The following is a 22,986-nucleotide window of genomic DNA, read 5'->3' as shown; positions in this document are numbered from 1 at the left end:
TCTTGTCAACTGTCCTTACCCATCTCATTCTGGTGGCATACTGGAGTTGATGCGAGAGTGATTAGCAGCCTAGTTAGTGGGTCTTCACTAGACTCACTGTTTGACCCTGGTAAATTGATTATTGCTGCAGCAATCCACCCTGTAGTGGAAATATACCCTCAATCTCATTCCAAATCACTGTGAAAACAGGCAAAGTAGGGACTTGAACCTGGGTCTCCTAAGCTAGAGACCACTCTTTAAAGACCCCTCTGAAACCCCCTCCCCCACTTATGCAGCTAATGAAGCGGGTCTTTGCCCATGAAAGCTTATGCTCCAAAATATCTGTTAGTCTATAAGGTGCCCCAGGACTTTTTTTTTTTGTTCTTGAAGCTCGAGGGTCAGCCTCTTCCCCATTCCCACACTGAAAAGCTCAGGTTTTCCAGAGTGGGAAGAAAAGGATATTGTGACAATTCTGCTTTTGTCAACACAATGCATTTTTGTGTGGACATTCCACCAGATTTGTCGACAACTCACTAGTGTAACTGTAGCCAAAGTGAGCTAGAAAAGTGGACTAGATAAATATGGGAGAGGGAGGTGGCAGAAATAATTTTTTAATAATCTGTGAGGTTATTGGTTATACACTTCCTAATTTTTTTTTCTCCCACCAATCATGTTTAATTTTTAGCTGACCATTTCAGTATAGTTCAGAGGTACTGTAACACCAATGGACCAGGATCAGCCACATAAAATCAGCTACCTGTTACTGTCATTTGGGCCCACCTGACCCAGGCAATATTGTCAGTAATGGATATAGACTATGGGCTGCCCATTTTTAAATACGTTACTCCAAACCTGCTTGCTTGTGGATAGTATTGCTCTGGATTGCCATTTGCTCTGCTTGTTAGAGCTGACCTGGATTTTAGCATTGGCATTATGGAATATGATACAATCAACACAATGCAGCATCCTCTCTCTCCTAACAAGCACAATAATGCAGAGATGCTCAGTATTAATGCCTATACCTTAGCCTGGGCTTGCGTAAGCATCTTCTTTTAATATTTCAGCATGGAAAGAGTTACAGAGCATAAAAAGGAGGAAAAATCGAAATTGGATCCTGATAAAGAAAGGCAAGAGCAAGTAAATAGAATGTCCAAGGTACTATATCATTGAGATCCTCATTATATATTTACCTGTAGAGTTGGGATGCTCATTGGGAGGGATTAGAATATGATGCAGTTTTCATTTTTAAAGCACAGCAAAACTAGCTGTTGGCCCAGGGATTTAGAAGCAGTTTCTTTTTGTCTCCCAATTGAGGATTGATTATGGAAATTTAAAAATTTTGTTTTGTCCCATAAGTGATGCCACATGTTGAGTACTAAGGCAAGGACTATTTATGTTGCTGAGTTGCTAGATCAGAACAGAGGAACAACAGGTTTTGTGCAAGTTAAAAGTTTTAGCTATAATTTTCTCGTTTTATTTGAATCAGATTCTTAATTTATAAACATTGGATTAACCAAATCTAATTTTCTCTCATTAGATTAGTGATAGTGAGGGGACACTATATAAATCACAAATAAATGAAGACCATGGACGTGGGAAGAGCAAGCTACAAATTAAGCAGGGAGAGAGAACGGATGTCATCCATACTGAGGAATGGCTGGCAGAACATGGAGTAGAATATTGTGAGTGTCCCATTATCTTTGTTTTATTGCATTGTTTCTTCAAAAGTCTGCACTATTTTGTTTTGGTTTTCTTTGTTTGTTTGCAATCTCTAAGGCCTTGCCTATATGACAAATAGGTATGCTTTAATTGACAGTATCAGAGGGGTAGCCGTGTTAGTTTGGATCTGTAGCAGCAACGAAGGGTCCTGTGGCACCTTATAGACGAACAGAAAAGTTTAGAGCATGAGCTTTTGTGAGTTAACTCACTTCTTCAGATGCTGGTCCCGGAAATCTGCAAGGCCAGGTATAAATAGGCCAGAGCAAGGCTGGGGATAACGAGGTTAGCTCAGTCAGGCAGGCTGAGTTGTATTGTCATCAGTAGATCTGGAGGTGTGAACTCCAAGAGAGGGGAAGCTGCTTTTGTATTTAGCCAGCCATTCACAGTCTTTGTTTAATCCTGAGCTGAGGGTAGTGAATTTGCAGATGAATTGTAGCTCAGCAATTTCTCTTTGGAGTCTGTTCTTGAAATTCTTTGCTGCAGGATAGCTACTTTTAAATCTGCTACTGTGTGTTCTGGGAGATTGAAGTGCTCTCCTATGGGTTTTTGTATATTGCCATTTCTGATGTCTGATTTGTGTGCATTTAGTCTTTTACGTAGAGACTGTCCAGTTTGTCCGATGTATATGGCAGAGGGGCATTGGTGGCACATGATGGCATAAATTACATTGGTAGATGTGCAGCTGAATGAGCCCACGATGGTGTGGCTGATCCGGTTAGGTCCTGTAATGATGTTGCTGGTGTGTATATGTGGGCAGAGCTGGCAACGAGGTTTGTTGCATGGATGGGTCCCTGAGATAGAGTGACTGTGGTGCGGTGTATAGTTGCTTGTTAGGATTTGTTTTAGGTTGGCAGGTTGTCTGTGAGCAATGATAGGTCTGCCTCCCAAGGCCTGTGAAAGTGGGGGATCATTGTCCAGATTGGTCCAGGCTGAGCTTGATGTTGGGGTGGAAGTTGTTGAAGTCCCGGTGGAATTCCTCCAGAGTCTCCTTCCCATGGGTCCAGATGATGAAGATGTCGTCAATGTAGCGTAAATAGAGCCACACACCTCTAGAGCCCTGTCCAGGGTTATTCTACTTACTACTCAAGATCCACAAGCCTGGAAATCCTGGACACCCCATCATCTCCGGTATTGGCACTCTCACTAAAGGACTGTCTGGTTATGTGGACTCTCTCCTCAGACCCTATGTCACCAACACTCCCAGCTACCTCCGCAACACCACTGACTTCCTGAGAAGACTGCAATACGTTGGTGACCTACCAGAAAACACTATCCTAGCAACCATGGATGTAGAGGCTCTGTATACCAACATCCCACACAAAGATGGAATAAATGCTGTCCGGAACAGTATCCCTGATGATGCTACAGCACATCTGGCGGCTGAGCTCTGCAACTTTATACTCACACACAAATATTTCAGATTCGGTCACAATATATACCTTCAAATCAGTGGCACAGCTATGGGTACCCGCATGGCCCCTCAATATGCTAATATTTTCATGGCTGACCTAGAACAACGCTTCCTCAACTCTCGTCCACTAACACCCCGGCTCTATTTACGCTACATTGACAACATCTTCATCATCTGGACCCATGGGAAGGAGACTCTGGAGGAATTCCACCGGGACTTCAACAACTTCCACCCCAACATCAAGCTCAGCCTGGACCAATCTACACAGGAGATCCACTTCCTTGACACTACCATGCTTATACACAATGGACACATCAGTACCACCCTGTACCGTAAACCCACTGACCGCTACGCCTACCTTCATGCCTCCAGCTTCCATCCCAGACACACCACACGATCCATCGTTTACAGCCAAGCACTTAAATATAACCGCATTTGTTCCAACCCCTCCGACAGAGACAAACACCTACAGGATCTGCACCAAGCATTCTTGAGACTGCAATACCCACCTGAGGAAGTGAGAAAACAAATCAACAGAGCCAGACATGTGCCACGAAGCCTCCTACTACAGGACAAGCCCAAGAGAGAAACCAACAGAACACCACTAGCCATCACCTACAGTCCTCAGCTAAAACCTCTACAGCGCATCATCAGGGATCTACAACCCATCCTGGACAATGATCCCCCACTTTCACAGGCCTTGGGAGGCAGACCTATCATTGCTCACAGACAACCTGCCAACCTAAAACAAATCCTAACAAGCAACTATACACCGCACCACAGTCACTCTATCTCAGGGACCCATCCATGCAACAAACCTCGTTGCCAGCTCTGCCCACATATACACACCAGCAACATCATTACAGGACCTAACCGGATCAGCCACACCATCGTGGGCTCATTCAGCTGCACATCTACCAATGTAATTTATGCCATCATGTGCCACCAATGCCCCTCTGCCATATACATCGGACAAACTGGACAGTCTCTACGTAAAAGACTAAATGCACACAAATCAGACATCAGAAATGGCAATATACAAAAACCCATAGGAGAGCACTTCAATCTCCCAGAACACACAGTAGCAGATTTAAAAGTAGCTATCCTGCAGCAAAGAATTTCAAGAACAGACTCCAAAGAGAAATTGCTGAGCTACAATTCATCTGCAAATTCAATACCCTCAGCTCAGGATTAAACAAAGACTGTGAATGGCTGGCTAAATACAAAAGCAGCTTCCCCTCTCTTGGAGTTCACACCTCCAGATCTACTGATGACAATACAACTCAGCCTGCCTGACTGAGCTAACCTCGTTATCCCCAGCCTTGCTCTGGCCTATTTATACCTGGCCTTGCAGATTTCCAGGACCAGCATCTGAAGAAGTGAGTTAACTCACGAAAGCTCATGCTCTAAACTTTTCTGTTCATCTATAAGGTGCCACAGGACCCTTCGTTGCTGTTAATTGACAGTGTAATTTTTAAAATAGTTAAAGTAACACACAAATGCACCAATTTTTGTTTGTTTATAAACTGTTCAAATTCAATTATCTTGACTTGGGAATGTTTTACAGGATGCCCTGAGGATGGGCATGGGGCCCAAGACAACCCTCCACTGCAGGGCCAGCCCCAGGTCTGCCCCCCTTACCTCCTCCTTTGCTGCCGTTTTAAGCCTGTTGTTTCTTGTCCAATCATCAGAGGTTAAGGAGAACCAATTTTTCTCCTTGGGAGGGAGTATTTTGCTCCCCACAATGTGTGTGTGTGACCTGAAGTCAGAAAAGGGTAAATCATGGGAAGATAGGAACTATATTTGGGCCTGACTTTTCTTCCAAACTGTGTGTTCGTCTGACTAGCCCTTGCTGGCGTAGTTGTTCTAATGACTCTCCAAAATAAGAAATGAGCCCTTATTTTCTTCATCTTGGTACAGACTTGGAGCACTTGTACATTGTTCTAGCTGCTGTTATCTTCTTACGCTACCTAGTTGCCAGACACTCAACTTTAGTTAGCCGTGAAGGGGGAGCCGTGTTTCCGCTTTCTAAACTTCCTCTAAGTTCTGGGAGTAAATTGATTTTACCTGTAACAATTGGAGCTCATTCTTGAAGATGATGATGATTTTACTGACAGTGAGGCTACGTCTACACTAGCACACTATGTCAAAGTAGCCTATTTTGAAGTAAGGACATTGAAATAGGCTACTTCGACATGTATCGTCTACGTGTCCTCCAGGGCTGGTGCCATCGATGTTCGATGTCGAAGTAGTGACTGAGAACGTCGAAAGGAGCTGCCCTGGAAGGAAATGTGGAGCGTCCACACACACACAAGTGCTCCCTGTCATAATAAGGAGCCAGCAAAGCCCCAAGCCACTCCCTTAAAGTGCCCCTCCCAGACACACTTGGCCTGCACAGCACGAGATCCCCAGAGCTGACAACCGGGGGTTGCAGACCTTGTGCACGCAGCATGGACCCTCAGCTGCAGCAGCAGCAGCAGCCAGAAGTCCTGGGCTAAGGGCTGCTGCACGTAGTAACCATAGAGCCCTGCAGGGGCTGCACAGAGCATGTCTCAACCCCTCAGCTGATGGCCTCCATGGAGGACCCCCCTATTTCGAAGTAGTGGGACACGGATCATCTACACATGCCCTACTTTGACGTTGAACGTCGAAGTAGGGCACTATTCCCATCTTCAGATGGGAATAGCGGTTTCGACGTCTCACCACCTAACATAGATTTCAACATTGAAATAGCACACAGCATGTGCAGACACGACATGTGCTATTTTGACGTTGTGCCGGCTACTTCGAAGTATCCAGGTAGCGTGGACACACCCTGACTGTTCAAGACTGAGCTGTAGAGGAATGATTGATTTTCATGAATGGTTGAAGGTAATGCTGGGTGGAATTTTCCAGTATTGTTCAAGGTTTGCCCAACTCTGCTTCCATTTACATCAATGGGAGCAATGTGAAGCCCATGCTGGCTGACTTTGTAAAATCAGAGATCAGATGTGAGATGTCAGTCTTGTTCAGTGGCTGTATGATGGGGTTTATAATATGGGCAGAGATTTGTCAGTGTTGCACATTTCTGGAGTGGCAGCTGAGCATGGGTGTATCCATTAAAAATACTAGTAGCTTTCAGCTTTGTCTCTTGCATTTCTTCATTAATCCAATCCTCTTTTTCCTTCAGGCTCACTACTGGCCTAAATAGGTGTGGAAAGCTGGAAGGGTTGGGGGTAGCGGGAGGGCAGCAGCTGTATGTACTGGGACTTGGGTTGCTCATTATCCTGGTCCCCTATCGGTACAAGTTACTTCAGTACAAGTTACTCCTCTTCCCCGTCCTATCACCTGCCAGGAGCAAGGGGCATGTGTGCAGGTCATGTACTTTCTTCCTCCCTCTCTGATAGTCAGGGACCATGAGGAAAAGTAAGCAGCATCCCTGTATTCAGGGCTGCTGCCATTCCCCCATCCTTCTGAAATGGTGACCTTGCCAGTTGGTCAACTGACCACTTAGTTGGGCACTGTCAAATACTGTCATGCAGTGCTTTTTTTGTGCTGGTACTTGCCAGTACTGAGTGCTGGCACCTCCACAGCCCCAGGCCTGGGATTGGCTGAGAGTGGAGGACAGGGAGCCAGCTGAGTACCGGCTCCTCTTTTTTGTTTTTAAAAAAAGGCACTGTTATCTTGTATTCCAGCAAGGATGTCTGATAGTAGGGGCAGTCTGCCTTTTTGATTTGCATCACAGTGCCCTTCTTTTTATACCAAAATACGCTGTGAACCAGACCTCCATTTACATGTTTTTCATATATTTTCTGCGCTACCCAACTGTAGTTGTGTTAACTTTTATCTTTTGAAGTTAGGCATAAGTTTCTGTGTAAGCCTACAGCCACACAACTGCAGAAGATCGACCCGCTCAGGGTTGATGTTCCATGAATTTGTTTTGCACATGCACAAAATGGTGCTTTCCAGGGTCAACTTTGACCCTGGAACTCCTTGCAAGTGGTGAGGATTAAGGAAGGTGAATGGGAGAAATGCTTCTGTCGACTTTCTTCCATGTAGATAGCCATAGCAGTTGTCTAAGTTGATTTTAGCTATGCAATGGGTATAGTCGATCGCAGATACGCAATTTTATCTATGTCTTGAATAGATATAGCTTAGGGCTGAGCCTATTGGAGACCAGAAAGTCCTACTCTTTTTCATTCCAATAAATTAGTCATTTAAACTTTTTAATCATTTGACACTATTGAACCAATATTTAAGACTAAAAAATTATGTGCTATAACTCTGAATACCTACCAGTTTATATATACTTTGTTGCCATGAATTTGAGTGGAGGTGGCCCTGCAAGGTTGTGTGTCAGGTTTTAATATCACTGCATCAGTTTTGGTCCAGCTTTTCTCCATCGTGTTGGAAGCAGCTGAGCCAAATGTCAGTGATCAGAGTGGACTTACGTACTGGGGGATGAGGTAGTAACAGCACTCAAACTCAGATGGCTGCCCCTTGGTCAGGCTTGCCTTCAAGAGCCATTGGGACATACAGTACCTCTTCTGTGCTGCTGCCCTGCTTAGACGGTAGGCTGCTTGCTCTGGAAGCAGGTGCTGAAGCTTAGGAGTCACTGTGGGCGGGGCGGAGGGGTGGCATTTGAAGTGAACATCCCAAACCTTGCCCCCTCACAAACTCGCTTCAACTTTTGAATAAAATAATCCAAAATTTTTAACACCATTGGGTATATTTAACTATTCAATTTTATTCATAATTTTTTACTAGTCAAATATCCCATGCTAGACCTACCATTGATGGCAGGGTGTCTATTGAACTGGCAATTTTTTTTACCTGATTGAAACACAGTTCACACACTTAGTACACTAGAAATCTGGTAAAATCACAAGTGAGACTTAGTTTTTCCTCTGCTATAATTTCCAGGTGTATCCCCCATGTTTATGTAATCGTGTCAATTCTTCCTCCTTTCCTTATGTCAACTCCACCAAAGCTACTCTAATTTGTCCCTTTTTGTATATTTCAGTAAATACTCATGGATTTTCTTTTAAATCCTATTTTGGTTCTTGTCGCTGAAAAATTTCACAGCTGTGCTCTTCAGGTACTGAGCAAACTGCTAAATCTCTAAAGCAAGTCTTTAAGACTCTCTTGCTTTTCTTTCAAAGCAGCTTAGAGCAATCAACAACCCTTCTGAGTTCCCTTTCTGAATGAAAAAAGTTTTGTCTTCCTCTGTGGATGATTTATTCATTGTGATGTCAAAATGAGTTACCATAGATGATCCTCCTTGACTTAGCTGTTGATGCTCAGATGGGCTTCTAAGGCAAGATGCTGTTTCATTTTCAGCTGGCTATGTGTGTGTGGGTGACTTGAAAGCAGATGAAGACATGGTGGCTTCGAATCAAAGGATTCTGAAGCCAATGCAGACATCAGAGGATGTGTATGATGATGTAGAAGGCATAGAAAGTGCAGCGTGAGTACATGCTAACAAACAGGATTTGAAATGTCTTCTACAACTGTGATACAGTAAACTCATGCCATCCAACTGTCTTGATGCTTCATTTTCCAGGAGTCAAGCCTATGATGTGTTTAGCTCGTTCACTTCAGATAGCTGTAAGTATGACCGGGTTGGAAAGCTTGAACTTGGGGTGCCTGTGTTATGTTGAAGCATGTTTCCATTTAAAAAGAGGCATGTCGTGCCTGGAAGGGAGAACAGTACAGCAAAAAGAGGTGCCGAAGGCCCAACGCTGTGCTCGAACTGCACAGAAAACCACTCTTCTGCTGAGTTCCCAGGCAATTGGGCATGGCACTGGGATCTCTGCTGATGTTATGAGAACAGAATTCTTCTTCTACTCTAAACCACATATTGCAGTTGCTACTCCAGCTGAAAGGCAGGAGTAAACTCTGACTTTAGCAGACTACAACCTTTGAATTCTGTTGCGCTTTGAGAGCAGCTACATTTACACCTTCTACATGGCTTCTCCATAACCTGCCTGTATTCCTTTACTCTCTTCCCCCGCCGTGCCCCCCGCCGCCCCCCAGCCCCTAGAACTGCACTAATTTCCCCTCCCTGCCTGGGTATCTGGGGACAGGATTTTCCACCAATATATTGTTGAAGGTTCACACAAGTTCACTAGGTCATGTGGGTGTGCTGTAGTGAATTTAACCATAATTGCCTGTTTGTACCTATTTTAAGCAATTTATAATTAAAGTTGCTAAGGCTGTATTAATAGGAGACAAAATCACAAATGCCATTATTTAAATCTGTGACTTTCTTGGTAGCATGATAGAGCTGTCTTAGTGGGATTCATAGTGTGATGTGCTAGCAATCTCATGTTAATCAAACATTATCCTATTCATTGACTTTTCCCCTGCAACCCATATGCAGGATCTTAGACTGTACAGCTCTAGCTACCTGCTTGTAATACCTTTTTAAAATTGCTAGTGTTTTTAGTTGCTACAAAAGACTGGCATGTGTATTGCGTTGGGCGCTCCACTGTTTCACCAATTGTATGTATACGTGAGCTTCTTAGATTCCTTTATTGACCACTAGCACTCTAGTGTTGAACGTTCAGCAATGTGGCAAGCTTACAGCTGAGAATAAATGGTCTTTTGTGAATTTCTCTTGTAGTTTGTGCTATGAGGCAGGGAGTCCGATTCTCAGTTTGCCTAGAACGCAGGATTCAGATAGGTTTGTACTCCTGTAGTTGGCTGGTGCTGCAGTAGCTACAATTCTATGGTGACAGTGTGTTAGCTCAGAAAAGTGCTTGTGTGAATATATCCCACCTCTAGTTTATAGTCTAGCTGTAACCAATATAGTATTAAGTGGCTCTCTTCCTTGAGCTACATTTGTTCTGTTTCGCAGATCTTGAAGATTATGGCCATTACATGTGATTTGTGAATGCATCTGTTTTGCTTTTAAGTTTCAGAAGACAACAGTGGCGAAATATACGAGGATATTCATAATGGAGATTATAATCCAGTCAAACTAGAGTGAGTTGCCACTTCTGTGCCTTTGCCTTCTAGCAGCTGAATGCATTTCTATGTAACATGCCTCTTTCCTGCTTGGGTATAAGTACCGCTTTACCACCATAGAAGGGATATTGCATTTTGTTATTTATTGACATTAGCTGACACTAACTCCATCCAATTATTAGCTCTTTAAAGTCACTCTTCTTTTGCATGGAATGAGGCTTTGCATACCTGACTCAGTTGTGGGCTCTAGCAAATGTTGAGGCATTGCTCCACAAAATTCCTGAAAAGGGGTCCCTTCTGCTCAGCTTTTATAGAGCAGAATGTCGAATTGCTTTTCTTGTGCCTGTGTATTGAGTTTAAAATCATTGCCCCTGTCCAGCAAAGCACTTAAGCACATGCTTGCCTCTAACTTCAGTGGGATTACTCACATGCTTTGATTTAAGCATGTGCTCAGGCCCCAGTCCAACAAAGCACATAAGTGCTTCTTAGTGTTCTGGTTTCTGAATAGAGGATAATCTCTAGCACTGTGAATATGGCAACTTCTGTGAGCATTCAACATTAAGACTGCATCTACACTGGGGAAAACTTCGAAATGGCTGTGCTAATGGCCAAATTGGAGAATACTAATCAGACACTAATGAATATTCAGCACCTCATTAGCATGCTGCCAGCTGCAGTGCTTTGAAAGTGCGGCATTTCGCTTGCACACGGCTCGTCTACTCATCTACACATCCTTTTTGAAAGGACCCTACAAACGTTGAAAACCTCAGCTGATAGGAATAAGGGGATTTCGACTTTTGCAGGGTCTTTTCAAAAAGGACCCCCATGTAGATGAGCTGTGCACAAATGAAATGCGGCACTTTCAAAGTGTTGCGGCCGGCAGCATGCTAATGATACACTGAATATTGATTTCAGCAGCTCATTAGTATTCTCTGTTTTGGCCATTAACATAGCCATTTTGAAGTTTTCCCCAGTGTAGACATACCCTGAGTCTGACACTTACACTAACAATTTTTTCCCCCCCATACCTAGTTTGGACGGAATAGAAAGACTAAAGAAACTTGGGCAGTTTTTCAAGAAAGACAAAATTAAACCGAAGAATACCAAGATGAAGGAAAATATCCGGTAAGAAAATTATTGTCTAAACTGCTCATGTTTAGAAACCATAAAAGAGTAAAGTGCATAGTTCTGGACACAACTTGCTTGGAAAATCTGCCTAAAAAGTCCTTTATGGCTATCAGCTGTTCCACAGAATTTGCCATAGTGGATCAAGACTAGGGTGCCTCTGGTGCAGTGTTTTGTGTCTTACAATGGACTGCACCAAACACTTCAGCAAAAGGTGCAAGAAACCCCTGAAGATGGCAATTATGGAATAATATGCCAGTTTCTTTCTAGATTGCATGATGTCCTGAAGCACGAGGATGCGTATGCCCTTCCAAACTGCTGGTTGCTTGGGATGTGGTGGTGATCTAGTAATCAATGTAGGTTGAACTGATGTAGATCAATGAAGAGAAATTGATATTTTCCATTTCCAATTGGTAGAGACCTTCTTAAATTCAAATTTATAAAGAGTGGAAAAGCCTTTGTTTTGTAACTGTATTATTTAGCAACCTTAAAGAATCCAAAGAGAACACTTTCTGTTAGTGAGTAGGTGACCAATACAACCTTACTGTGAATCTACTACTTTTTAAATTGTTCTTGAGGCATCTGTTTTGCTCATGAAATACTTAATTCCTTTTTGGAGAAATGAAAACAGGAATCTGACTTCTTCCACCTGCCTTAAAAAAACAAACAAAAACAAACCTGTGCCTGATTTATTCTTCAAATGTACACTAGTATAACTGCAGGGAAATTACTCTGGATTTATATCAGTGGGAGGTCAGAATATGGTTCTGCTAATCTGATCAGTCACTCTTAGGAGCATCAGTATCAATGGCTCCCTACCCTCTCTTTGCCTTAATAAGAGGAATTAATACTTAATCGGAGGGCTGGGGGCGGGGGAGTGATTTTTTTTTTGAGGTCAGGGGAAAGCCTTCCATACACTTCAGTTGGTCGTAAACCAGATTAATCCACAACCTCAACCAACTCGTTTAAAACAAAACAAAAAAACCCAAAACCTGAATTGAACACCATTTTTAATGGGGGTGAGGAGCAGATGATATTAACTTTGTCAAGGCAGGATAGGTGTCTCATAGTTTCATAAGCAATGTGAAAATACTAAGTAAAGCCCCAACTTCTTCCCTGACCTGAGGATGAATCCTTGGAAAAACGTTTCATGACTGAACAAGATAGCAGCACAGAGCCTGTGTATGTTTACATGTCACCTGTAGGATAGGAAAGAGAAAACCTGAGACTTGCTTTTCACATCAAAGCTGGAACTCGTATGTGATTAGAAAGAGCAGATCATTCAGTGGCTGGTGTAACAAGTTAATGCCACATGAAGGAACATTTGAGTACCTTTTTTTTCTATTGTGCTGGCTCATTAGAACAGAATTCCACTGTGCCCATTTTTCACTTCATGAATGCATGATGGTTGGTTGCAGGACTTGAGGCCTCCTGACCCCTCTCCTTGCACAAGGCCTCCAGGTGCATTCTGGTGCCATATTATTTCAGTCCCAAGAATGTCTGTCTGTGGTGGGAGTATTGTTTGGCTATGAAGGACTACAGCTGTGTTAAGGAGTGTGTACTGAATGCTACAGTATGACAGCTTGCTCTAAAAGTTGTCTACTTTACTTAATTTTGAGTGCTGGGTATTAAGACTTGGTGTGGACATGAATAGCTATATGCTGACTGAAAGCCTGGTACCTCTGTATAGAAAATATTTTTGCACATGGAGGTGAACTTATCTGCTTTCATTCTCTAAAAAGGGGAAGATGTGAGTATTTAGTGGGCTTCTACACTAACTACAGGTACGCTACAAGTCTTCTCTTTTAGTTACTCCTCCATCATTTTAGGCAGTTCAGGGTTTATGCTCACCTCATTTGTCCAAGTCCATTCTCACATTCTTTCCTGCTTTTAGCATTTCCCTCATGCACAGCTGCTGAACTGTAATCCTAACAAGGAGATACCATATGATGCTTAAGCTTTCATGCTTTTCTCTTCCTGTAGCACAGAAAAAAATTCTGAACACTGCTGTGCATCTTTGATGGTCTCCATATTAGCCCATAATTAGGACTACCTGTTAGTTTATGGATAGATGCAGGGCACACAGCATTCATCCTCCTGTATAGGAGAAATGTTTAGCCACTGTGAGCTCTTTCCTTCCTTCTGTGTTCTGGTATTTTAAATAGGAACTTTGAATCACAGCATCCCCATAGTAACTCTTTTGGGCTGTGTGCCTGCCTCTGTAGCTATGGATGTCTGAGAAGTGTTCCAGGTTGTTAGGAAGAAATAGGAACCTAAAAGGACAGGCTCAGCCTTAAAGGATTTAATGGGCCTTTGTGGTGAGGGGGAGTGAGAACACCTAAGTATTCCAGACCCTGAATGTTGACTCTTCCCTTGAGGCTCCAGTACAATCGCCATGCTGTTACGACGGGTGTTTTAACAAGTTTGCATGATTTTTTTTTTTTCTCATGTGTTCTTTCTCTTCCCCCCTACCCCCAGCATATTGTCCAGTTCAGTACCAAACTTAGGTAAGTAATGTATGCATATCTGACTGAAATCCTCTGGAAAAGCGCATTACATGTGCATGCCAAGGAAGAGGTGGGCCAGGTATCTTGGCTTCTTTGAAATAGACTGTACTATAACTCTGTGAAATTGGTATGCAGCAGTGTTAATTGTAAAGACTTTGTATAGGTGTGCATGTTAGCTGGGGTCTGGAGATGAGATTATTCTCACACAGAAATGCAACTGTTTACTGAGCAAGAGTGCTACTGAAAGTGCTACAGGATTTCTCTCACACAAGATTTTAGAGTTGTCAAAGTCTTTTCAGGGAATTGAAGGGAAAGGACCAGATTAAGAACGGGTACAAGTGGCAACAATTCCAGCGTACTCGGCTGGATTGCCTCCACTTCCACCAGATCTGAACCGAACTCTAAAAGTTCGGCCTCTTAATGTACCAGCATTTCCTTGTATAATGTATAGGGCAAGATCAGGATCCAGCCCACAAAGCATTTTTTTTCTGGTGCACCCAGCTGTTTAGCACAGTGTGAATACTTACAGCTGGCAGCATGTTTAGTTGCCACCTCCACCCAACTTGTTCTGTCTGCTGCTGCACTGCTCCTAGGAGTCTCCTGCTAGCTATGTAGAGGGGTAGGTGGGGAGAGGGTAGTGCTGAAGTCAGGGTGTTCCCTTGTACTCCATCTCTGCAGAGCAGAGAAAGGGAGACATACAGCAGAGCTGCTCCAGTCTGAAGCATGGATGGTAAGTGACTCAGGAGTGCAGAGCAGGGGACATGGGAAGACAAAAGAGCAGGACAGATTTTCCTTAGAGATAGAAGATGCGTTTTTTCTCAGAAACTTACCCAGCAGCAGCCAGCACACACAATTTGGTGTTACTGTCACGCATAGCCAGCCTGTGCCGTGTGCACGCACGCACGCACGCACACCAGCGCACACTCAAACTGTGTCACAAAGTTTCTCTTGCACAGTGAGAGTCTCTCTCTCTCTCTCTCTAGACCCCAGCCCCAACCCTTCTGCCCAAGTCCCACCTCCTTCTGGGGGGCCTGGAGCTGGCCTTCAACCAGTACCAAAATTTGTGGAGTAGCCCCATGGGAAAATTTATTACCCACCCCCGGTTTAGGGCTTGACTGTACCCATGTTCACTGGTGTAATTTTGAGGCTAATTTCTAGAAAAGCTGGCCCAATAGTTAGAGCACAAACCTGGGACTTAAAACATGGGTTCGGATCCCTGGCCTGTTATGTAGGAAGCTGCAGTAGGTCACCATAATGGTTGTTTCTAGCATTAAAAATGTATGAAATTTTTAATGTAATTAATCTACCTGAAAGCAGAATGAAACCCCAAATTGTCACATCCCAAGAACTGTACATTTCCAACCAGAGCAGTGCTCCGGCCTAAGGACACCCTTTCAGAGATGCCTTTTGCCTTTAATTATTTCTGCCTACCTACCCATGTCTGTTTTTGAAGAAGTCTCCTTCCTTGTTAGTGCATTAAGAGTCCTTTATTGCTACAACATTAAATTTCCTTGGATTTTCTGAGCATCCAACAGGCTAGCTACAGTCCCAGTTTTGTTACAGCTGATGATTTCAAATACTGTACTTGAATGTTTTGGCTCACTGTTATGCTGACTGTTTTGATAACAGATGTGTCTCAGGAAAACAAGTCCTATGATGATATTGACGTGGATCAAAAAGATGCAAAGTAAGTAATCCATTTTTACAAAAGAGGAGTGATTCTAGAATGTTTTCTCCGAAAGAGGTTCTTATTCTGTAACATTTCTCCACGAATGCATCATATTGGCCTTGAAACACGTGATTTCATGGTACTTTTTAAAAGCTAAGTGGAGGGGCAGTGTTTATAGGAGCCCTTTAGAGAGAGCTCAGTTTCTCCAGGAGTGGATATTTCTGAATTGTTTGGTACATCCTAAAAGTGTTGCGGTGGAACCCTAACACAGTGCTGTCTTTTTTGGATGCAATGTAAAGTGAAGCCTTCATTTCTGTGTGCCTCATGACTCTATCCAATGTCCCCAGTCCACCTCTTACTTGCCTAGCTGCATTTTGCCTTCTACAAAATGTCTGCCTGTAATCTTAACCAGATAGCCCCCACTTCATTTCTTGTTCATCTATTGAGTAGTATTGATGTGAACATTGTATTTCAGAGCTGTGTGACACTAGGGTGGTTTTTTTTGTGTTTTTTTTTTGTAAACAAAACTTGTGGTATCCTTCTGTTTGAAAAGCATTGTTTAAAATATCACCAACTGTTTGTCTGGTCCGCAGAGAAAAGGATGACAAATACAAAAATTGGAAGCTAAAATTTTTGATGCCGAAAGATAAAGATTCAACAAGAAGCAGTGAAGATATAGAAAGGTAATGAAAGATTCTTTATTTCTATTATATTCTTTATTCTTTGCAGTTAAGTACAAGGTGTCAGTCTACCTAGTCCTATATTATTTAAACTTTAGATGTTGAGAGAGAGAATTTTATTAGGCTTTGGTAACACTGAGAGAGCATCGATTTTTATTAAAACTGCTGGCAAAACTTTGCAGAAATTAAACCTGGAGGAAACTTAAACCTTAGTGTGTATGTATGAGTGGCAGTTCAAGGGCCTTCTTTCCTGAAGGTTTTATCTTGAAGTTTTGTAGCCCATCTTCTCTCTAGTTAAGGTAAGAGTGGTACCTCCCTAATGTTTTACATAGAACAGTGCTGTGCAGTGTTGTGGTACCCCTCCTCAGCCTAAATACAACCTCTTTTAAACAAGCATACCAAGATTGGTCTGTGCTAGGAGAAAACACTGGCTGGAAGCGCTACCTCTCTAGACTTCTCCAGGACTCAAAGATATGCACACAACATAGACTGTGTCTACACAAGCACTTACCATGTGGCCAGCGGCTATTAAAGTCCTCTAGTGTGATGCACGGTAACCGTCTGCGTGGATCCCGAAGCAGCACACTAAAAGTTCCCTAGTGCTCCTAGATATACTGATACCTTAATCAACCATGAGGCCAGATAAGCTCAACAGTGTCTCACTCTTATTGCTCAACTTTAGTTGAGGAGTGGGGTGGGAGGCTGCGGGGGAGGGGGAGAAACTCTTGCACCTTGTCTCTAATATCTGGGGACTAACATGATTACAACAATACTGCATTCAATAATATTGGCTTTGCCTGCTGTGAAGACTGAAGTGTAATGCCCCACATTTACCAGGTTTCACTTCAAATACAAATATGGATTCACAGCTCTAGATTGCAGTTAATCTTTTGGGACTTTTAAACAAGTATTGATGACCCTTCACAGGTATCACTAGCATATTGATTAGCAGTTACTCTTACTCCAGTTTCACTGAGACCAGAGTAATGACTAAAGGAAGAAATTCAATGTAACTAACTTGATGGGATTTAATCTTTTAAAGGAACATTTGAGATTCTTTTAAGGGTGGAAATAGCAATGAAGAATCTCCTTAATATGATCTTAAAGTGCTTAATCTCTTAAGAACTACTTAATCTTGGGTCTTAATTACTATTTTTAACTGAGGTTTTTTTAACTGAGTTTAGTTTTTAACTGAAGGTAAGTATTTTACGAGTGTGTCTGAGGCCTTGTCTGCTGTATAGCTGCTTGATGCTGCAGGGATCGATCCATGAGCTGGCGATTGTATTGCATCTGCTGTAGATACAATAAATCGATTTGAGTTCATGTCTGTCAATGCTGCCACTCCTCCAAGATGAGAAGAGTAGTGGATGTCAATGGGAGAGCAGCCTCTGCCGAACTTAGAGCATGCAAGATTATGCCAACTTGAGCTATGCTATGTGTAGCTGAAGCAGACCGTCCTTGCCAGTAAGTGTAGGCAAGGCCTTATTTTGGTTCTAGAATACTCTGATATTGTCGTCATGCTGTATGACCCTCCTTCCCAAGTTATGGGGAGCAACGCTTCTTGGCTCTAGCACGTAATCTCAAACAAGACTGACATCTGAAGTACAAGATTTCACCCAACCAAAAATAGGAGTTTTGTCAGCGGGACTGGGATTTCACCCTGCATGAAAAGCTGAAAGGATATTTAACTCTCTCCCACTGAATAATATCAAAAGAAATTAAAAAACAAAAAAAAAACAAAACAAAAAAAACCCCTAAACTTAAGTCATTCATCTGAGCTACTAGAAGTATATCATAACGGGAGACATAATGCTGAATTTCAAAGGTAAACCTCAATAACTAAAATATAATAGATGTGCTTAGAATGGCTCTTGAGGTCAGAGTAACACCCTCCTTTTTCCATTGCTTCCTATGTATTAATAATTCAGAATTGATCACTAATCTGGATATCCCTTTCAAACCACTTCTAACATCTCCCACGTGCATTTGAGAGATAAGATCCTCTGCTGGTGTAAATGGTCATAGCTCCACTTACATCTAAGGCTGGAAAGATGTACTAATTTTGTAGTCTTTCTGAGTTCTTATTGTTGAATATCACCATTTTGTAGCATGCTAAGAGACTGGAAACTTCAGAGCATTTTAATCCATGCTTCTCCATTGATTTAAAAAGGGAATAATAATCTGCTACTTGCTAAACAGACTCCCATGCCTCCATTTTGTCCCACTGACTTCATTTGGACTCTACCCAAATCAAAGCCTTCGATTGTCCAATAAAATCTGAAATGGAAGTGGGGTTAGGTGGTAGAAATTGCTGAAAGAAGAAAGCTACCTCATTTTCCTTTTGCCCTACTTCTGTAAAAATTAACAATTTTTAAAATGCTCTCTAGTGACTATATCTGTGTGGGTTTTTTTTAATTTACTCAAAACACAGCAATAAAGTGAATCTGCCACTGAATTAGGTTGATACAAGTTGCCTACATTTGTGTTTCTTAATGCAAGCGGCATCAGTGTCTTCTCGTAATGAGCTTGCTTTGTTCTTGCCAGGGTTCAGACCAGACTAAATTGGAATTATTCAGTGCTGCTATGTGCATAGTGCTCTTTCATGCACTGAAGGATTAGAAAGGAACTGCTAAGAATGTTTCCTCTCTTTGATACAGTCTTTCCACTAGGAACTTCTTCAAAGTCAAGAAATATAACATAGACAAGAGAAAAAACATGACAAAGGAAGAAAAGTTCAGAGAGACATTTATGGTAGGTGTCCTTTTTCTTTTCAAGAGAGAAAATCATCCAGGTGAGAGAATAGCGGTGATTGTGTCTGCATGAAGGATGAGCTAGAGAATGTGATCAGTCTTTTTCTGTGCTATGCTAGATACTTGCCAGCAGCATCTGATGTTCCACATTTATGGCTCAGTCTCTTTAAAAGGCCACACAAATCCCCCTGTAACCTAATACATTTGAACCTCTTTAATCCAGCCATTTTGGGAAATAGGCACTGCTGGATTATGGCACTTTCTGGAAGCTTTTTTATGCACAAATCATTGAGTAATGTACATGTATAACGTGTCACAAGATAAATCCTTAACACACTGTGTCATAACTGTTTTATTACATGGAGGTAATTAAGCCGAAACCCGCTAACTGTAAAGTACAGTGCCCTGCTATTTCTCATGTCTATAGGTTAAGTTTGTGCTAGGCAATACAGTGTATGTATGTGTGCTGGGTTTTTTCCATTGCACTGTATTTAAATTTTGGTTCTTACTATCATATGGCACTCCAGCCATGCAGGGTTCTGACCCATGGGTGTTTGCAGATTAGACACCTGGATTAAGGAGATTCAAGTGCTTATCCCTTTCCAGCTGGGGACAGTTGGAAAAGAGCTGCACAGAACTGGCCGAGCACCAGAACAGGGGTGGAACAAAGAAATCAGCAGCTTTTTCCTTCCCCGATACAATTTGATTCCGGTGACTCAGCAGATGCAGTCTAACCCTGTCGGTAGCCTTTCCCGTGCCACCTGGATGTTACCCCACAGATGGAAGAATAGTGATCAAAAGGCCCTTTTTGTGATCACATTTTTCATAAGGCTGTATAGGCTGGGTGGGCTACCAGCAGTTTGTGCTATGGTGTAGAACAGTAGCAGAGTCTTTGGGAACTGGCTTCAATAATAAGCATGGTAGGTGAACTGCCTGCTGCAACAGGGAACTCATTCTAGTCTGGGTGGTGAAACTGTCTCTCTCTCAGCAGAGGCCATTTGGGGCGGGAATAGAGAATCACTTGGAAGGAGGGGTCCTGCTGATAGGAAGAAAGTGGGAATGGTAAATTTAAGGCTGTGCTACACTCGGCTAAGTAAATCGACTGCAGATAGGTCGATACTAGCTATGCAATTGCCATAGCTAGAATTGCTTATCTGTGCTCAGCATATTTGGCCAGCTGTACTGAACAAAGCTGATGAGAGAGTTTCCCCCATCGACCTCCCTTACTCCCCACATCTTGCTATGAGTACAAGAGTCAACTGCAATCCCCAAGAGGTCGATTTTTGCGGGTCCCTACTAGAGGTGCAAAATTGAACCCCAGAAGATTGACCCTGAGTGGGTTGATCTTCCAGGCTAGTGTGGACATAGCTTAAGACATGCCAACAGCTACACGGTTTAAAAGAGATCCCTCTGTTCTTGGCATGGGGAGGTAGGACTTGAGCCATCCCTGGGAGGAACTGCAATGTGGACTAGGCACTTACCATGGCAAAGTGACAGTGTCTGAGAATTCTTGTTCTCTGGTCTGTATGGTTGTGAAGAGTGTGTGTGTGTGTTTGTGCACACGCTTTTTTTTTTTTAATTGGAGAATTTTTGGAGCAAATCTAGGCACACTTGTGATTATGGTGCCAAAGGATGTGATGTAAAATCTGCTAGACTGTCTAGCCCAGGGATTCGCAAACGGTGCATCAGGACCTCCAAAATGGGTCATGACCAGTGTTCTCTGTAAGCTGTGCACTTGTTCAGCCACTCAGGAGAGATTAAAATACTGCTGCCCCCAGTTAAATTTTTTTTGTTTCTGCTGGTGGCGCACATTCACACATGCCTTGGTGCATATAAATTATTCCACACATGGGTGGAAAAGATTAGAGGGAGCGCATTGGTCATGACCCAGTTTTAATGGGGTCATCAGATCTAGTGTTTAGACTTACTGGGGTCCAGGACTGAAGGCAAAGACCAAGTCCCACTGAACAGAAGCAAAGCACAAGTGCGTGTGTGGGGTTCAGCCTCTGCCTGTGGTCTGGGGTGGCAGGGTTTAGGCAGGTTCAGGTTTTGGTGCCCTTTTGTCGTCAGAAGGGGCATGTAGAGAAATGAAGTTCAAGAACCTCTGATCTAGCCCATCTTCTCCTAACCTGTGCAAGGTGGTTCCTTAAAGCATATTGCTTTGTCCAGTACACTTTTAAACTTCCCACAAGACAGCTGAATCACTTTTCCCAGTAGACACTACCACAGCTCTAATAGATCTCACTGTCTTATACCAACATGGGCATTGAGGAAACTCTGTGTGTCTCAATGCAGTTTAACTTACTGAGTTTATGGTCCTTTTGTGTACATCCCTAAAAATTCCTCCTTTTTGGGTTTTGACAGGTCTCTAAACGCTTGTAATAGTTGCACACTCCCCCAAACACCATCATCTATTTTACAAGTACTTCCATCTTTGATTTTTGTTTGCTTATGATCTCAAATATGAAGTTTTAATACAATTTTTCTTTTAGTACAATAAGGAAATCACAGTTGTCAACACAGCAATTGCAAACTGCTCTAATCTCACAAGCAAAGGGAAACTTGATTTACCAATCACAGCTGGAGAACAACTGGATGTTATTGATGTCACAGAAGAGAATAAAATAATATGTCGCAATTCTAAAGGCAAATGTAAGTTTGTATTTCTTAATGACAGATATTTGGAAAGTTGCTGTGGGCAGATTGTGACTAGCTCTGCTGAACAAAAATACAGTGTTGCATTTTAATAATTTGCATATAATTATATCTTTTTCATTCCTAGATGGCTATGTGCTCTTGGAACATTTGAATTTCAGGTAAATCTGGATTTGTTTTTACAATGGTTATGTTCAGTGACTCTTGCTGAATGGAAGTGCATATAGAACTTCTGTTGCCTCTGGGAAAGATGTGTTGGATGTCAAAATCATGTGGTAACACACATATTTTCCCTATTTTTGTAATATTTAGTACTAGCAGTTGTAACTTTTAGCAGTAACTTTAAAGTGGTAATAATGCTAGTCTGACTGTAGCTAAAAATATCCTGTGCCAGCATACTAGACTGACGTAAATTGATGTAGTGTCACTTAAGTCAATGGAGCTATGCCAGTTTACACCTGCTGACAGTGTATTTTTGTTATATATTCTGCTTACTATTAGTTGAAAAGCATCAGAATTTTCTTTTGCAATATTTGTTTATATACTTATTTCTATGTATATTTTGGCAAGATGCCTATTACACTGAAACTGTTTTTCTTTTGTGAGTCAGACATTAATACTGGTCACCTGATGAAAGCCGGTCATTTCCTATGGAGCCTTGCGAAGAGCCTGTTTTAAGCATTCCTAAGATGGTATGGGTGTGTCCATATGTGCCATTTGTGGACAGCTGATATGAATGTAAATTTGAAGTATGGGGATTTTCCATTTAAAGTGATCTTTATAAAGATAAATAGATCAAACACACCTTCTGTATGTTATAGTGTACAACAGATAACTATTACAACTTGTTTAGAGAATTATCCCCGTTTGCTACTTCTAGTGTTGCTTAACTTCTCCAAGGAACTCTTCACTCACTTGTATGCCATTATGGATACTTATGATTAAGCTATGTTTTGGGATTTAACCGGATATTGAGTTGTGAAGTATTGGTGCTGTGGTTGCTGTGTTCAAAGCCAAAGCAGTGGTAGAGAAGTTATTTGTATCTTTAAGAAGTACTGATTTTTTTTTTTTTAAATGTAGCTTGTAAATAAAACACAAACGCAGAATTCATTGTATTATATTGATTCTTGACATCAGAAAATTAAATTGCTAAGCCAACCGGGGCATATTTCAAAGACAGAAATGGCGCAGGTATCTATGTCCAATAGATTTTTTTTTTTTTTTTTTTCAATTGGAGATAGGTGGCTCTATCACTTGTGTATTTACAATCTGGCCCAACAGTAGGTGGTCACGGTTGACCAATTTTATCTGTTCCTAAACTGACAGAATATACAAACTAGTAAAGTCTTACTTTTGGTCTACGATGTAGCTGCTGAGCCTAAAGAGAATAGGCATGGAATCGGATACACTTCTGTTCCAAAGTACCATGAGGAAATACTGCTAAAGGAAAGAATCAGACTATGGCTCTTTGGTTGTGTCTACACTAGCTCCCAACTTTGAAGGGGGCATGGTAAGTGGGGTGTCGGGAGATTTTTAATGAAGT

General features: G+C 42.2%; 1 protein-coding gene across 4 annotated transcripts in view; it reads left to right on the top strand.

Annotated features, from left to right (window-relative positions):
* The window catches only part of FYB2 (FYN binding protein 2), a 48,277-nt gene extending 25,291 nt beyond the window's left edge, over positions 1–22,986 (top strand). For 2 of the 4 annotated variants that reach the window (XM_075002649.1, XM_075002652.1), the window contains exons 8-20: positions 1,044–1,134; positions 1,517–1,661; positions 8,429–8,555; positions 8,652–8,695; positions 10,006–10,075; positions 11,090–11,182; positions 13,661–13,689; positions 15,319–15,376; positions 15,952–16,041; positions 18,696–18,789; positions 21,281–21,440; positions 21,571–21,604; positions 22,054–22,986. In XM_075002649.1, the coding sequence (XP_074858750.1) occupies positions 1,044–1,134; positions 1,517–1,661; positions 8,429–8,555; positions 8,652–8,695; positions 10,006–10,075; positions 11,090–11,182; positions 13,661–13,689; positions 15,319–15,376; positions 15,952–16,041; positions 18,696–18,789; positions 21,281–21,440; positions 21,571–21,604; positions 22,054–22,060 (1,042 nt within the window). In that variant the 3' untranslated portion in view covers positions 22,061–22,986. Of the gene's footprint in view, positions 1–1,043; positions 1,135–1,516; positions 1,662–8,428; positions 8,556–8,651; positions 8,696–10,005; positions 10,076–11,089; positions 11,183–13,660; positions 13,690–15,318; positions 15,377–15,951; positions 16,042–18,695; positions 18,790–21,280; positions 21,441–21,570 lie in introns of all 4 variants that reach the window. The other 2 variants (XM_075002651.1, XM_075002650.1) reach the window with 2 other exon arrangements.

Source organism: Carettochelys insculpta, chromosome 9 (genome assembly GCF_033958435.1).
Source record: "Carettochelys insculpta isolate YL-2023 chromosome 9, ASM3395843v1, whole genome shotgun sequence".
In the NCBI taxonomy this organism is placed as follows: Eukaryota; Metazoa; Chordata; order Testudines; family Carettochelyidae; genus Carettochelys; species Carettochelys insculpta.
The sequence above is the reverse complement of the archived record's forward strand: the minus strand, read 5'-3'. Positions and strand labels throughout refer to the sequence as shown.